The sequence below is a fragment of the Drosophila mojavensis genome, unplaced genomic scaffold (assembly GCF_018153725.1).
Source record: "Drosophila mojavensis isolate 15081-1352.22 unplaced genomic scaffold, ASM1815372v1 contig_16, whole genome shotgun sequence".
NCBI lineage: Eukaryota > Metazoa > Arthropoda > Insecta > Diptera > Drosophilidae > Drosophila > Drosophila mojavensis.
In genome coordinates, this window is record NW_025318693.1 from 9262144 (window position 1) to 9279875 (window position 17732).

Here is a 17732-nt window from a genome sequence, read left to right on the forward strand (position 1 = left end):
CTGCCTATGTGTGTGTGTGTATATGTGTGTAGACTAGGGTACATACCCGTGCTACTTGCACAGCCGCTGCTCGCGTTAGCGTCGCTGCCGGCGCTGCTGCTAAAAAAACTTACTTTATCTTGTGATTGCTGAGAAGTTTTAGATTCAGTTGAGCATAAACATTTCTACGGTGCGGTTCAAATTTGGTGGCTAAGAGCATCAAATGCGTTGCAGTGCGTGCTAAAAAGATCAAAACGAGAACTTCAATCAAATATATAATATATATATATATAAAGTGCTGTGCATTTGAGCCCCGTTGGCCAAAAGTTGAACGCAAATCGAGCCAAGTGACAGCATGAGGTTAGCTGCTAACAGCTAACAGTAACTAAGAGGCCTATTTATTTCTACACATATATATATTCATATATATAAATAAGTTACATACCTAGTATCACTGATCTTGCCTGATAATCTACACTGCTACAAAGATGGCAATGCAATATCACAACTACAACAGCAGCACGCGCTTCGAGATGGTCGTCGAGATCGCCAATATAGCACTGGATGAGTTTAAGACCCATCATCTCAGTCGCAACTACACGGGCCTCGTGCAGCGCTACTACCAGCTCGTCGAGGAGGATTACGGCGGTAGGTGTACTAAAGCGAACGACAAACGCAATTTGGCCGTTGGCCATAACGAATGTGGGCTAACAACAGGGGGAAATATGTTAATTCGAGCAGCCCTCGGCAGGTGTCTCAGCTGATGTCATTGTGGTGCGGCTGTCAATCGATCGAGTGAGCTTGTCCGGGAAGTTGAAAACTCAAATTCCAAACCATCTCAAGTGCTGCTGCCAGATTACGCTCTAAACTACATATGAAAAGCATAAAGCCCAACGATGATTTGCCATTTTGAGCAACACCGAAAATTGGCAAAAGCAAAAACAATAATGCAACAACAACAGCAACAACGTGAAAAAAAAAACAAAAACAAAAACAAAACAGCCAAAAAGAAACTAAAAATACCAAATTTACTTCTAGGACAATTAAAAGAGGTTTCTTTTGTGTATTTAATGGCGACCTTGGCAATGCCAATTGTTTATGTATATATACATATATATTCATCAAATATGTATACGCATATTTTTTGTGTTTTTTTGACAATTATTAACGTAATTAAAATGTATTTACATAGTTGATCTTAAACATTTTGTTTTTACGACGCGACCGTCGACGTCGACGTCGACGTCGTCGTCGTCGTTGTCTTTGTCTTTGTCGACGTCTCGTTGTTGCTTGTTGTGTGTGCAGCTGAGCATGGTACAGCACATACAATACGTGTGTATACATACGCATCTACAACAACTACAACAACAACAACAATGATAATAACAATAACATTGGCGAAGATGATGCATGTGCCATATGTACTTACAATACGATTTACGTACATACATATATGCTCATTAACTTGCCTTCCTATACTTAATTTTTGTTTAATGTACGTATATATAGTTTTTTCTTAGGTTTTCGTTTTCGTCTTTCGTTTTCGTTTTCGTTTTCGTTTTCAAAACGTGTTCGCATTTGCCCCGCATATTGACATTCTTGACTGCCGCGAGCGGGTGAAAAGGTCAATGGAAGGTAGCAGCAATTAAAAGCAATGCAAATAGAGTATATAGACGCTAGCTGGGCCATGCGCATATACATATATATATATATATATGGAAGCAATGAATGCGAATGCCAAAGATTTGCAAAAAAACAGCGAAATTAATTGAGGAAAACAAATTTATAAAAAATCAAAACAAAAGACTTAGAACACAAACTTGCTGGGACAATGTAAATTAATGATAGCAAAAAAGTGAAATAAACTAAATAGTAATGAGAAGAGTTTAAGGAAGAAGAAGAGAAGCAATATATATCATTTCATATATGTGACATTTGAAAATGAATAGAGATACAAACTTAGTTAAAGACAAAAACATTGATATGGGAAAAAATGTAAATTTATCGATATGTGCGAATGCGGATACTTTGAGATAGACAAATATGTAAATGGTGTTATAAAGATGTAGTGATAAATGAATAAAGATGCGATATAGAGAAATATTAAAAAATCAATATACACAATATAAAGATACAAATATGTATATGTGCATATACTGATAACGGATAATGAATATATATAAGATGATGCATGTGCCATATGTACTTACAATACGATTTACGTACATACATATATGCTATATATATATAGTACACATCTAAGTATACTACATATATAACGACAGATATATATATATAGAGAAATAAAGTCCTAATAACTTTAAATGTGAAACAAATGGCTTCTAAATTATTCCAATATTATATAATTATTATTATATATTATATAATACATATGTCCATATACAAACATGTTCATATATATTTGCATATTTGTGTATAATACAGCTCCGACTCCAACTGGAAAGCAGAAGTTGAAAAGCCAACACTAATTTATTTAAAATTCGCCAATAATTCGCATTCATAATGGACTTTAAAGCTCTTTCATAGCAAATAGATAACAGAGCGCATAACTCTTCGCGCTTTCGAGATTCCTAAGCATATGTAAATTGGAGCTGACAAAGAAACAAATGTTCGATTTTGCTGCCTTCGAACTATCCATTTAGTGAGTAATACAACGTTTCATGAAATGTCAATGCAGAAACAGAAATCGCATGTAATTTAAGGAATTTAAATCAATAGGAAAAGTTTTACAATGGAAAATTTGCCGCCAAGTAAACAAAAAATTCCTGTGCTCCTGCATATATTCATAGTGGAATATTTAGCTGTTATATCAACAACACATTCGTAAATGGGCTTCACTTGCAATGCAATAATTAATGCGATCTATGACGACATTGCCGGACTCTGTCTGCTGTCTTAGCTAAATCAGTTATAGTAAGTCCCGTATAGTTCCATTTGAGTTCGACTAGAAATTCCGGTTTAGATTAATGCGCTGTTGATATTGTTGTTGATATTATTATTGTTGTTGTTGTTGTAGTTGTATTATGTCTAGGGCCCTAAGTATACCTATTGAGTAAACAAGATAATTGTCCACTTGAACCGAGCATTACACCTCAATAGAAGCGAACACACACACAACGAGCCGGCAAATTGTGTTTAGGTTTTATTTTAGCTGGCCACGATTTCATTCATTCGTGCAAATTGGCTGCTGGCTTCTAGATTGAATTCGTATAGCTAATTAAATGCCATTGACTCGACAAAACAATTGGGAATAGATAAATATACAAATGAATTCAAATTGGCAACAAATAATAATACGAATGATTATATATATTCATATATGATTATATAATATTTTGATCATTTCATTTTTTTTCCGTACAGATCCTCGTGCAGAACGCTTCCCGCTTATGGAGCATCCCCTGTTCACATTCGGTCTGGTTGCCATTTATCTGTCCTGGGTGCTGGTGCTGGGGCCGCTGTTCATGCGAGATCGCAAACCCTTCCAGCTGCGCCGCACACTCGTCATATACAATGCCTTCCAGGTGCTGCTCAGCGGCTATATGTTCTACGAGGTGAGTTCTCGCCTTCGCCCACACACGGAAGCAACTCCAATTCATAAATATTTCATTACTATTATTCACATTTGTGCTCTTCATTTTGCAGCACCTGATGGCTGGCTGGCTGAACTATTATAATTTGAAGTGCCAACCGGTTGACTATTCAGATGGACCCATGTCCAAGCGGGTAAGAGATACGACACATTAAAGACGAGTCTTAATTTGCAAATTTTAGACTCGTTAATAAATGGAGTCCGTGGACTGAGCATAATCTTAGCTTTAAAAGATCTTTAAATGAAACTTGTTTCAACTGGCTTCAACAAATTATCAGATTTTGCGATATTCGCGAATATTTTTATGGGACAAGTTTCGCGAGACTATACATACATATGCACCTAGTTAGAATTTAGATTATATATTTAAAAAATATAATTCAATAGTCACACGCAAATCTTCTTCTGATCAAAAGTTCTGTATCAAAATTCAATTTCTATCAGGAAGCGCAAATTGGGCGAGTATTACGCAGTCGCAACGTCTGTCTTAGATTATGAATATGCAGATATATATGATTTCAATTTCATTTAGCTTCACTTGTTTTGTTGCTTTTGTTGCTGTTGTTGTTGTTGCTGCTGTCTGCGCAACAAGTTCGTTGGCTCTGGATGAGTCACGGCCCCCAGTTGAGCTTCAAGTTCAGACTGGAGACTATTTTTGACCAGTCATGTGGTTAGTTTTTTGTTATTTGTTTGCTGGCAAGATTAGCGTAATTATGACGTTGCCAAAACGCTGACTCGAGTCCAATTCAATTGAAGGCGTCTCGGTTCTGGACTAATCAACAAATGGACATTTAGTTACGCCTGTCGATCTTATTGTTTTTCTTTTTTGTGGCCTGTCAAAACTCTCAAGCCATTCAAAAAGCATTTAAATAAATAATAAGCTAATAAGCTATTTCAGCTTAAATGCATAATTTGCTAACAATTTCTGTAAGCCATAAAACCGAAATAGCTGCGTTAAATTTTACTAAAAAGTGCAACAAACTCGAAGCTCAACAAAACAAACATAAACGTACAAAGCCAAGGCTTTGTTTTTTTTTTTACGTGTGTTTCTTATGCTCGAGCTGTCGAATTAACAACGTTTGTCTAAAAAGATAAGCCCACTTTTTGCTTTTGTTCGAGCCGCAAATCAATGTGGCCCATAAAATTTGGTCCAAGTCATAAACTTGGCTCAGTCTTACAAGCTTCAGCCCAAATAGCTAATTCTTCACACGCTGATAGATTTGACATCCGCTTAGAAAGAAACGAGCGAATTGCGATATATTTTACATTTATGTGGCATTTGGGTTTGGGCTTGTTTACATTGCGCATACGCCGCGTGAGCCACACGAAAAACCATGCCAGACATGACAAAATTCTTGACCTGCAAATGGAAGATAAACGAGTCAACATAACCTTGCCATTAGCTACGAATCAACTTACTCACCCTCCCTCCCCCCCTCTCTTCCTCTCTCTCTCGCTCTCTGCAGATGCTCAATCTGTGCTACATCTACTATCTGTCCAAGCTAACCGAGTTCGCAGACACCGTGTTCTTTGTGCTGCGCAAGAAATCATCGCAAATCACCTGGCTGCACGTCTACCATCATTCGGTCACCCCACTGGAGACCTGGGTGCTGGTCAAGTTCCTGGCAGGTGAGTAAAGCCACCAAACAGTAGCAACAGCTAAGACTGACTCCACTTACTCCTAACTAACTAAAGGCGGCAATGCGACATTCCCCAATCTGTTGAACAACTTTGTGCATGTGTGCATGTACTTCTACTACATGATGTCCGCCATGGGGCCGGAGTACGCCAAATTCCTCTGGTGGAAGAAATATATGACTGAGCTGCAAATCGTAAGTATCGCCGCGTCATTATCAAAGATCTGTTCCAGCACAGTTTCCACACATTTAATATATAGATATAGTAGTATAGGTACATATATGTGTAACTATATAGAAACTTGTTTAGAAGTTTTGTTTTAGCCGCATGGCAAACCTGTTAGACCTGACCGCCAGCAAATGCGATTGCCAAAATATCAAAAACAACAAAAACCACAACAACAAAAACGGCATTACTTAATGCTTCTAACTGTGTCTTGCAACTGGCCAGGCCAAGTGACACTCAGCTGCAAGTGGAAGTGGTTTGTGCTTAACACAAACACACACACACACACATACGCTCATAGACATGGTCCAAGTGGCTGACAGACATGCAGACTGCCTCAGCCTCTTAGCCATAGCTTGAGTCAAAGGCCAAGTTAGCAGATTTGCAGTATTTGTTGCTTTATGCTTGTTCAATGAGAGTGAGAGCGAGTCTATTGGGTCTTCAGTTTGTACAGCTGTGCATACTTTGGTTGGGAAACATAAAAATATAAATAATTATACTGCAATACAGCTACTTATGATAAGACGATTGGATTCTTATTGGCAGTTTGGAAGAGACAAATTATAATTGACAGTAAAAGTTGTTCCCATTTTTTTTATGGATAATTATGGCATATATAGGAGTGTACATCTTTAAAAGTTATATATTTCACACTAAAAAAATATGTCATAGTATTTGTTGCCATTCAACAATCCAAATTGGAATTGGAATTATTTTTTGGCTATACAAATAATTCTCATTTGTTATGGATATTTATGGCATATGTAGGAATATCCATCATACAACAGTTATACAGTTGACACTAGGAAAAAATGTCATAATATTTCTAGCCATTTAACAATGTATTGCAATTTGAATATATCCATTGAAAGGACGAAGGACTTTAAGAGTCATATCTAGATCTATATTCACATATAAGTAGAAAAACTAAGTAAAACATACAAATAAGCACATGCCAAGGAGGGCGTGGCAAATCATAAGATAACTATATTTCTAGAGCCCATTCAGTATACCAAAGACTCTAGCTCATCTCAACCTCGCTGCATTGCAAGAGCTGCCATCAGATATTTCCGACTGATGCAGCCTGAGCGGGTATGCAGCAGTTATTAGCATTGTTTCGATTAGTTCTATTCGTGTTTGGTTTTTGTTGTCGTGTGTCTTGCATAATTCGTGTCCGTTAAGATCATCGAGTTCATTGCGCCGTTTGTCACTTTCGTTCGTTGCGAACGCCCCAGCTCCGTGTGTTCTACGACCTGCTCAAGAAACAACGACAACTGTTAATATTCAATATACAAAATTCCTAAAAAAACAAAAAAAAAAAAAAAAAAAAAACAACTATGCTGACCAGTTAAGTGGGTTTCATTTTCAATATTTTATTTTGTTGTTGTTGTTGTTATTGCTGTTAAGTTGAAGCTTGATTTTACTTTCAGCTTTAGTTTTAGATTTCAATTGGCTTTGCGGGTCTTTCCGTTTTCTCAGTGGCGATGGCATTTGCGCCACTCCACTGATTATCCACAGGCAGTTTCTCTATATATATATATATATATAAATATATACATACATGTGCATGTAATTGAAAGACCAATAGACAAACATACCCACACACACACACATATGGCATGGCATTCGACTGCAAATACGTTTTCATGGCAGTATTTCAATGTTTCGAAATTCTTGAAACGCATAAAACTTGGCGAGTTTTCGTTAGTTCTGCTTCTGTAGTTAGTTGTTATTGTAGTTGTTGTATTATTGTCGCTGGCCTGCTTCTAAGTGTTGTCGATGTGTGCGTGTGCGTCGCCTTGAGATTCACTGACTCTCCACAGTTGACTTGTCAAACGTTCGTTCGCTCATTGTAGATGCGCGCGTGTCACGACACGCACACGACATTCATATTTCTTACTATACACAACTATCGATCCTGACCAACTGGCTAACGAACTGGCTTAACCCAGGAAGTGAACTGCAGCTAATTGGCATGCCATAGTTAATTGGCCTTACGCATTGGCCCAAACATATTGTAGGTGTTTGCAAAAAGGTGTCAATTATAGGTAAAGAATGAATTTATTAAATATGGACATATTTTTTTTGTTGCTTAATTTGTTTGTAAATAGTTTCACACTTGTCTGTCGGCCAAAAAATTTAGAAGTGCAAAATATTTTTTGAAAATATTTGCTTTCTAGAAGAATTCTAGAAGAATGTATAGGAAATTTTTTTTTACAAATGTGAAAATATTGCTTAAAAGTAATTTATTGCATAGTCTTGCAATTTAAAATAATTTTAAATATTTTTGCATGTTAATAATATTTTGATATGTTACTAACAATTAATGAATTGCATAGTCTTACAATTTAAAATATTTTTAAATATTTTTGCATGTTAATAATAATTTGAAATGTGTTATTCCTTTTTTACTATTTTTTATGTTTTACTAAACTAAAGAAAAGGTTTTTATGCTCACGTCTATAAATGCGAAAATAATTTATTTTCAAGATTTTTTACGTACTAGAATATTTTATATCAATATTTCCACACACACATATATAAAAATATATTTTTAAATATAGAAATTTTAAATACGACTCTTTGAGAAATCGGCCTACTTAAGTAAAATTTTGTATATATTTTAATACCCGCATAAGTACTACTTTTTAATTAAATAAAATTTAATATATGCTTATATATACACTTTATGCGTAGAATTTATATATATATGACATTATATAAATTTTAATCCTTATTAAATTTTATTCGCTGAGCGTTATTCGTCTCACTCTAAATAATTTTAAAACATTTGTAGAGGTTCACATTATCTAAAAACTCGCCATATATTCTCTGATATATATCAAAAATTGTTAATAGTTATTTTTAAATATCTCTGAAAACAAATATTCTTTATTGTCTTTATAATAAGATTAGCTTTTTACTGAGATTTCATCGCTGATAAGCTTAGAATATTTTAATATTCATCACACAATCTACTAGATCCTACGTTCTCAGAGCAGTTCAGCTCAATATCTATTAAATCAGCATATCGTATGACTGAAATCTTCTTGCTTGATATCTAGAATCTGCGTTTATAGCGCTAAATAGATTTGAAATTCTGATAGAACTTGTCGCAGTCGTGACACGCCACCCGCTCAGCTCCAATGCACAGAGCTGCAAAATCCACCTTAGACAAGCTTCTACATACGCTCGTCTATACATATGCATATATATAAATACTTATATAGTATATGGTATCTACATATAGACATACGCCTCTAGCTTAGCTCGATTCTTTCAGCGCTGGTTGACATTTCATTATTGCAATGAGACGGCAATCAAATGCAAAGTGCATAGACAGATAAACATGGGCGCATCGGTCGCATAATTTGGCAGCCACTGTTGCAGCAGTTCCTCGGCTAACCACAAAAGCAAATGAAACACAATCGAAAATAGCACACACTCCAATTTGGTAATAGACGAACAAGTTTAAGTTCCAATTAGCCAACGCTGGTCACTGCCGCCGTTGCAGCCACCACAACAACAAATAATAGCAACAAGAGCAGCAGCAGCAGCAGCAGCAGCAGCAACAGCAACAGCAGCAGCAGCAACTGCTGTTGCTGGCAGCTATTGCCCGCTCTAGTTGCAACATCCCAGTGTTTTCGGCCGCTGCGCCAATTCCACAAATTGCCACATTTCAGCTAGCTGCGATCCGACCAGTTTCGATTACATTATCTTTGGCTTGGCATTCGCCATTTGCCGCCGTGTTCCGTTTTGCGGCAATGAATGCGCCGTGCTCTGTGGCGGCGGACAGCGTTCACTTTTATGCTGCCGCAGCGAACTTGCCACACCATGCGCAAAGTCTATGCCACTCCATGTACCACTATAGAGGTGTGTGTGTGTATGTGTCTGTGTGTCTGTGTGTGTGTGTGTGTGTGTGCGCGCTTGCTTATGGGTAAAAGTCAACCGGCAATTTGCCACTTTCAGTTTCCAGGCGCCTGTTCACATTGCAAGTGCAACTGCATTTTTCATGTCTGCTGCCCCACAGAACCCGCTCGTTGTGCAACCAATTGTGCAGATGACGCCGGCGCCATCGTCATCTGCACAGCTGCCCCAGCCACAGCTGCCACAGTGGTATTCAAATCCAAATTCCTAACAACTCAATTCGTTTCTTGGTGCATTTATTCAATTCTAAATCAAAGCAAAGCGAGTCTGACAGCTTCCCACATTCAAACACTCTACTGCTCTCTATTATAAAGAAAAACTTTACAAATGATTTATAGCCCAATTGAATTATGCAAAAAGCAAAGAGTAAAGCAATAAATTCCCATTTACAGTATCAAATCTTCAGAAATAAGGAAAAAATCATTTTCATTGCAATGGCCCACGGCAGAGCTCTTTAAGCCTACAGCTCTATAAGACTATTAATAAGAAATATTTATCAAATTACGGAAAATAATAATAATAATGAAGCAAGCACTTAGGCTAGAAAATATTTCAAAGAAGCTTCAGTAGATTTTTAATTATTTCTATCTCTTATAAGAGGGATAAAAAATAAAAACTAATCTCTAAACCTATTCAAGCTCCTTACCAAGAACTTTCAGTTACCTTTGTAATAAATATAATTTTTTATTATATTTCCTATTAGTATACTTAAAGCCCATATGATATATATAAAAAAAACCCTTTTGCTCTCTACTGCTGTTTAGTTGGTCCATAAATAGATCTATAGGTCAATGGTAGCCCATCCATGAAAGGATATGCTCTACAGCTCTAAAACTGTAAGCGATAGAGCTTTGATTGATTACCCTCTAATAATCAAAGCTCTGTCTATTATACAATATAATGTATCTGGATTTTATATATTCACATTTTTCCCCTTCCTATTTTGTTTAAACATGATAATAATGTAATCTAATTAAATGTAATATTTACTTTAGTTTAAAATTTAGTGCAAATATCATTCCTTATACTGTTCTCTACCTACCTTAACGCCTTTAATTCAATTATCACTTTTATTCAACTTATCACTCAATCGTCTGCCTGGTCCTCCAATGCTCCCGGATGAAAAACTGCAACTTCTCTTCTTGAGTGTTCACACCTCAGCTTCAATTCGTACTTACTTTTATGTCTCTAGATCAAAGAATAGCAAGCCCAGCTTGCACATTAAATGAGCGCATCTAGGCACGAGCAGGGGAAGAGGGATCATCGAGAGGTCGACACATGCTCGCTCCTGAAACAACAACAACTGCTCTGTACACTTAGTACTACTTCCTCACGTATACAAAGTCAATTTATTAACCTATATAACTTCTTAACCTATATAACTGCTTAACCTATACGACTTTAATTAAATCTATTCAGACAGAGCGACAAATAGATGGGAAAAACAGACGTACGCCTAGCTAGATAAATGTAGCACACTTTGTAAGCGAGCAAAATGCTAGGAAATTGTATTATTTAAAAAACAGTTATAGTGCAATTACACTTCATACTTTCATATTTGGGCTAAAATTTCGAGACATCAATTTTGTATTCAAATTTATATATGCATATATTATTATATTTATATATGATCTATAGATATAAATCCAAATTTGACAGCTGACTAAAAATTAAAAAAAAAAAATTAAATTTGCATATTAATTTATTTAGCCAAATTTTTGTACATTTGGTCCAGTTATTTTTTTTCCATAGCCAAATAACGAGATTTCTAGCTGAACTCTCTCATTGGCTTTAAATACCAAAAATTTGAGCTCAAGTTTCTGACTGGAGTTTCGTGTCTGCTGAAGGTCGCTGCTCTAACAGCTGCTCAAGAGCAGTTGACTAAGTATAGAGTCTATCAAGTTATAAAAGATATCGCAATAAGGCCTTAGTATAATAGAAGTATATATAGAAGATATATATGTATATAATGTAGTTCAATTTGCTAGTTAACTGTAGTTTAACATTTAACTACAGCTCTCCTAAAAAGTTCCTTAAGCTTTGATTCGAATTTTCTCTGCAGCATAACTTTTCGATTCGCAATAACTGTTTTCTATCCGCTTTCGTTACATATGATACATAAATATAGATACATATATATAAGAGAGATCCATTTTCTAATTAATTCCAGTTTAACCTTAACGTTCTTTAGTTTTTCCAATAATACAAATCTCTTCTAAAGCATATCTATGCAATTCTCAATGATAATTTTCTAGCCGCTTCCGTTTTTCTAAAGGCCAACAATTATCCGTACTACGTTTGACTATGCCATTCTTTTCATACAAAAGCCCACCGTGCACTCAAATGCACTTGTACAAACAGACATACAAACACACACACGTACACACTCACACACAGCTATGGACAATTGAATTGGCGTGTGTAATGAAGCATTTAAGTGTTGATGTATGCTTGAAGCCAAAATCGTAGTTGGCCAAAACAAAAACGAAAAAAATCGAGTGGTTTTTTTTTTTTTTTTTGGCCAAGCCAACTACTGGCCCACTGCTGTGTGGCAGTGTTTCGTGTTGTTGGCTCCGCTGACTTTGCAGCGCTTTGTGGCGCTGTGTTAATGGAAACTTGCAGCGCTTGGTTGACCAACAACATGTGGCTCGTTCTTTGTAGGTCATAAAAAAAAAACGCAACAGAAGCAAAATATATCTAAAACAAGAGAGTAAAAAAAAAAAAATAATAAACTGGGCGGTTGGTGGGCGTGTGCCGTGCATTCGCTACGGTGATGCCTTCACGACGCTTTAGCTAATAGAAATATGAATATGCATCAATCAGTTGACTGTTAACAATATCAATAGCAGCAATCTTAATTGGTGGGCAGCATCGTACGCAAACACTCACGGGGTGTCACCCAAAAGGTCAATGGAAGCAGCTATCGAAAGACTTAAGCAACGAACTCGCTAGACACTGCCACGTCAAAGTCAGCGCCAGACAAGCAGGCATTGGGCACACTTAACTACCTATCGCATAACAGTTATTAACGCAAATTGCTAGATCAAAGTGTTTCTTAATGCTGGCAGATATATGTTATAGAAGAGATACACTCGAATAAATAACAGTCTGGTTATAAAACATATTGTTTATGGGACAGCTTATGGTTATTCTTTATAGGTTTTGGCATTCAAAAATTGAGTGAACTTGATTTCATTTGAATACCTTGTACTTGTTGAAAATGGGAGTCATACAGGCCATGGCATATCCATGGCATATATAGATATATATAGATAGATATATAGATCATATATATACATATTCAACATGAATGCATAAAGTCCTCTCGATATATTTTAAACTCTAGCTATTTTGGCATAAGCTTATAACTTTATCATTCGCTAAAGTAAGGATGTCTGCTAGTCAGTCACTCCCGACGAGATTCGCGACAGTTGGGTGATTAAACAATAGCAAGAATTTAGAGATCGTTTGCATGCAAATAAAAAAAAAAGTGTGGTTATTTATATTCTCTGGTTGTCGATAGCAATCTATACTTTCACTTGAAGACAATAAAAGCTAAGAGAATTAAATTTACCACTTGGATATGTATGATGCAACCAAATATACATATATATCCATAAGAAATCACCCATTTGATAGCACCAACAACTCAGCTGAGAGTAAGGGTATCTTCTAGTCAGTCACTCCCAACGAGAGTCGCCTCAGTTGGCAGTTTAAACAATGACAAGCACTTAGAGATCATTTGCATGCAAATCCAAAAATGTCTGGATATTTCTTCCAGTGTATGTTTGCTTGACAATAAATAGCTAGCTAGCTAACTGAAGCTGCGCTTGCGAACGCATTTTGATTGCCATTGCCACGCTCAAGGGTGATTATGGTCCATGAAATGCGCAATTTGCCATTTGATTCTCATTTCGCGAGCAATTAAAATACTGCGGGGTCTGGCTATGCTCTCAGGGCTAACATTAGATGACTTGATGTTTCTTAAGGTGAAAGCAGCAGCAACTCAATTAACTTGATATGACATATAAGAGACATTAGCAGCAATAATGTGGTTTAATCTGAATCTATAGTATATATACATATATATAGCTAGATATAGATAGAGGTTTATAGAGAGAGCATAAAGCAGGGGGCATATAAGTTTTAGCATTTTAGTAACTATTTCATTTACAGTTCTCCTTCAATTACTATACAGGCCACGCCCACGATTTCAGCTTGCATTGACAAATTCTCACTATAGAAATTCCCACTATAGATGACATTTTGCTCGTTAACTTCACACGCTGTGCACAGCACGCAAAACACATCCAAAACCTATATGATTATTGAATATTATTTTAAGTATATATAATAATGAAACTCCCCCTCTCTCCCCCACTCCCACACGCATTCTCTCTGTCTATCCACAGGCACAGTTTGTGCTTTGCATTGTGCACACCACGCGCGCACTCTTCAGCAGTCAATGCCAGTTCTCGAAGTTCATATCGACGCTGCTGTTGATCAATGCATCCATATTCTTCTGCCTCTTCATGAACTTCTATATGCAGAGCTACAGGAAGACCAAAGCACAGCAGCTGGAGCAGCAGCAGAAGCAGCAGCAGCAGCAGCAACTGACGGCAGCAACGGCGTTAGCTGACGGCAACAACAACAACAGCATCGAACTGTCAAAGGATAAACAGCAGCTGCAGCAGGAGCAGCAAATCTTGGCGCACAAACTGAAGGCGCTGTAAGACCCAAGGATGCAGCACAAATCTACAACATGCAAAATGCAATACAAATTGGTGTTGGTTCAACAAGCTGGCGAAAAAAAAAAAAAATCAAAATTTAGATTTGGAGTTAGTTTTCGGTACAAAGGTTTAAATTTAATTCGAATGGGGAGCCATAAAAATGTTTAGCTAGAACAGCACAGAAATGCCTAAGGAATACGAATAGAAAAAAGCCTAACAAATTCTGCCAGAATTTAAGCCAGGGCTTATGCAATACATAAACATAAAGATAAAGATAAAGATAAAGTAATTTTTTTTCTGTTTGACCATATAGAAACTTTGCTTGATTGCTTGTCATTGTAGCTATGAGAAACTTTCTAGAACTGGGTCAAATTTAATGATCTTAAGTCTAAGTATAAGTCATCTAATTAAGAATCTGATATATATATATATATATATATACAAAAATATATGTATAAATATGTCTAATTAGCTCAGTTTGGCAAACGTAACTGCTAAGTGTTAATTGTAATGTGTAATTTGTGAGTTTTGTAAATAGATTTTGTAAATGTTAAATGTTAAATATTTGTAGCCGTTAAGCCGTAGCCGTAAGCCAACTAGTCTTAGTTACAAAATGCGAACGAACAAACAGAGCAATAATAAAAGTTAAGACAAATATAAAAGAACAACAACAAAGCCACGAACACATTCATTTGCTAGCGTTGCCTGATTAAATGGACAAAGATGAGGCGGCTTTTCCAAAACAACAACATAAATTAACGTGAAAAAGTCGAAATAGGTGTATTTTGACCAAGCACTTATATACGACTACTTCTTTTATTTAACATTTTAATAAAAACTAAATACACAAGAAACTGAAATAAAAACCTACAAATATTTTTGATTATGGTGTGTGTCTAGACTTAAGAGTGGATCATGTCCATGCTAAAGCAAACAACAAAACCTTATGTTGGTTGTGTACTTTGCTAAACTGAATTAGCGCAGCCAACTTCACACCTAATACAATCTTCATGAGTTATATGTTGACCGACAGATGGTGAGCATACCAGTTAATCTTCGCACCTTTTCGAAATCAACAACATAAATTATAAGCGCAGTTTTCTTTCTCGTAATTTCCGCTAGCGATATAGTAAATTGAGCTGCTAATCTGTACTGTTATAAAATATGACTATTCGAAAATGCCTCACCACCTGGCGGATAAAATCGTCCCCTCATTCGAAGACAAAAGCCGGTGCCAACCAAAACAAATTTGAGTACATAAAATAAGGCAAAATTAAAATGCGGTTGCCAATAAGTTCTAAAATACAAATTGTATTAATATAAGTAACTTAAGACATTATGTTATAAATGTATTATTAATATCTTTGAAGTTCTTATCACATACAAATTTGCGATAGCATTGCAATTTGTATTTTTACATTCCGCCGACAGCGTTATGTTAAATTTAAAATTCTTATGTTATATTAACAGAAGTTCCTTGCGCTGATATCAAACTGTTATTATACTCTTTTAATTCGTTAGAAAACATTGAGTTTAAAAATGTTGACTGAATTTAAATTTATTGAATCGTATTAAATAATATAAATTTATACACAAACTAAAAATTCAGACTTTCTCCAACAACTGTTATGTAGCAGGCGGACACACTGTCTAGGGTATCTAACAGTCACCAACAGACAACAACAGTGGCCGTTTATCTTGTTTTAACAGCTGGCTGTTAGTCTTATTGGACAGCTGCGCGAGTTCGGTTGTGCGAGAGAGAGAGCTCCGGTTGTGCAAAAAGCAAAGCAAAAGCGAAATATAACAAATTGAATTAAAAGACGAAGAAAATGCAAGTCAAAAAAATAATTGAAGAATATTATTTAAAAGAGCAACGCCGACAAAATCGACAACAGCAGAAGTAGCTCCAAAAAATGAATATTGATTTTCGTGTTTTGTGACGGGCTTAAAAATAAAATAAAAAGGAGAAAAAATTGGGTGACAAAAGCAACCACTACATCTTCCAATAAGAGCTTAGATTATCAGTTGGTCTTGCTTGTTGAGCGATTTGCCAATTCCGCAATGGACGCGACGACAACAGAAGCAACAACAACAAAAACAACTACAATGTAGACGCGTTTGCTTAAGTGTTATTAACTAAGGCGAGTGTCAGTGTCGTTCAAGGTGCGAGCGAGAAGGCGCACGACAAATGCAATAGCAACAACAACAACAGCAGCAGCAACGACAACAGAAGCAAAAGCAAAAGTTCAACACTTTTGAGTCTGTGTGTGTGAGCGTGGCTGCTTGCGCGCGCGTGCAAGTGTAAGTGTATGCGTATGCGTGTGTGTGTGAGATGCAAAAGGCACACACAAAAATGTGTTCAGCAAATTCATAATCGTGAAAGCAAAAATAAAAAAATAAAATAATCAACAGAAATAACAGAAGCAAAAAGGCGCCTTAACCGGCAGAACGGACGACCACTTTGGGAGTGGCCTTGCACTTAGTGTTAGCCATATTCCAATTGGATTCCAAGCTTCAGCTGCACACACAGCAGAGATATAACAAAAAAAATAAATAAATAAATAAAATATGTGGATACCATCGAACAACAAATACGGCGTCGGTGAGTAAAACTTTTCAATAAATCTAGTGTGTGTGTGTGTGTGTGTGTGTGTGTGTGTGTGTGTATGTGGCTGTCACATCCCTCGCCTTTTGGCCAGGGCTCAACAGCACCCCCTGAGCCGGTGTAATTCAGGGTGTGCAAGCGGGGCGGGGCGGGCGTGCGACGATGCGTCACGTGCACGGTTACAACGGCTTTTGTTGCTGTTATTGTTGCTTTTGTAGCTGTTGTAGCCATGCGTTGATTCACCATTTTTCCGCGAAACACCGTGCAGCATCACAGACAGGCAACCACCCCAGACCCCCAACCCCCCACAAGCACCTCTCCGCCTGCCTAGTCATCCACCCACCCAGTCAGCCGCTGTTGCGGCATGCCGGAAAGGCGGAAAAGCGATTTTTCTACTTATTTTTATAGCATGCCCGCTGCCGCTGCCGCTGTCGCTTTTCTGCGCCTCTTCTTCTTTGACTTTTTTCTTTATGCTTTTTATTCGCTGGCAGCGTGAAACTCAAAGAGATTTCTGTTTGCTGTTGTTCTTCCTCTTCGCCGTGTTGTTGTTGCTGCTGCTGCTGCGATTTGATGTGTTTATGTTTTCATTTGCCCACCGCTGCTCGCCGCCCCTCTCGCCTTATCTCAAACACAATTGGCATCAAGCTCTCACTGCCGTGTGCCAGGTGTTGCCAATTTAAATGCCACCGTAATTACCCAGCAAGCGGCAACGTTGTTGCGGCAGCCACTGTAATTGTGACACTGCCATCGCACCATAAACTTGTTTCTCTGATAAGACTCGAGACTAGCTTTGAATGACATGAATTAACTGCCAGCCAACTCTGCCGTTTTATACCCTTTCAAATTGCGGCATTATGCTAAATGTGTGAAATAAAAAGATGTATCGTATAAATAAAAAAAATATGTATATATCCTATACATTTGTGGCTAAAACTAGACTGTTAATATAGTATAATATACCATTTAGTGCTAAATACTTTAAAATAATATAGTGTATGCTATATATGTGTATTGT

General features: G+C 36.9%; 2 protein-coding genes across 2 annotated transcripts in view; both read left to right on the top strand.

The window, feature by feature from the left end:
* The first annotated feature begins 149 nt into the window (after positions 1-149).
* On the top strand, positions 150-14787 carry LOC6572904 (elongation of very long chain fatty acids protein 7). The gene is made up of 6 exons (XM_001998973.4): positions 150-627; positions 3364-3554; positions 3646-3726; positions 5059-5221; positions 5288-5424; positions 13795-14787. Exons 1-6 carry the CDS (start codon positions 468-470, stop codon positions 14113-14115), a joined length of 1053 nt encoding a protein of 350 aa, XP_001999009.1. The 5' UTR covers positions 150-467; the 3' UTR covers positions 14116-14787.
* Positions 14788-15882: 1095 nt separating this feature from the next.
* The window catches only part of LOC6572902 (dedicator of cytokinesis protein 3), a 38690-nt gene continuing 36840 nt past the window's right edge, over positions 15883-17732 (top strand). The window contains exon 1 of the mRNA XM_044007499.1: positions 15883-16714. Within this exon, the coding sequence (XP_043863434.1) occupies positions 16681-16714 (34 nt within the window). The 5' untranslated portion in view covers positions 15883-16680. The remainder of the gene's footprint in view (positions 16715-17732) is intronic.

Coding starts and splice junctions, on each gene's coding strand:
- LOC6572904 (XM_001998973.4), top strand. CDS start 468: ATGGCAATGCAATATCACAACTACAACAGCAGCACGCGCTTCGAGATG. Junction 628..3,363: donor CGTCGAGGAGGATTACGGCG/GTAGGTGTACTA, acceptor TTTTCCGTACAG/ATCCTCGTGCAGAACGCTTC. Junction 3,727..5,058: donor ATGGACCCATGTCCAAGCGG/GTAAGAGATACG, acceptor CGCTCTCTGCAG/ATGCTCAATCTGTGCTACAT.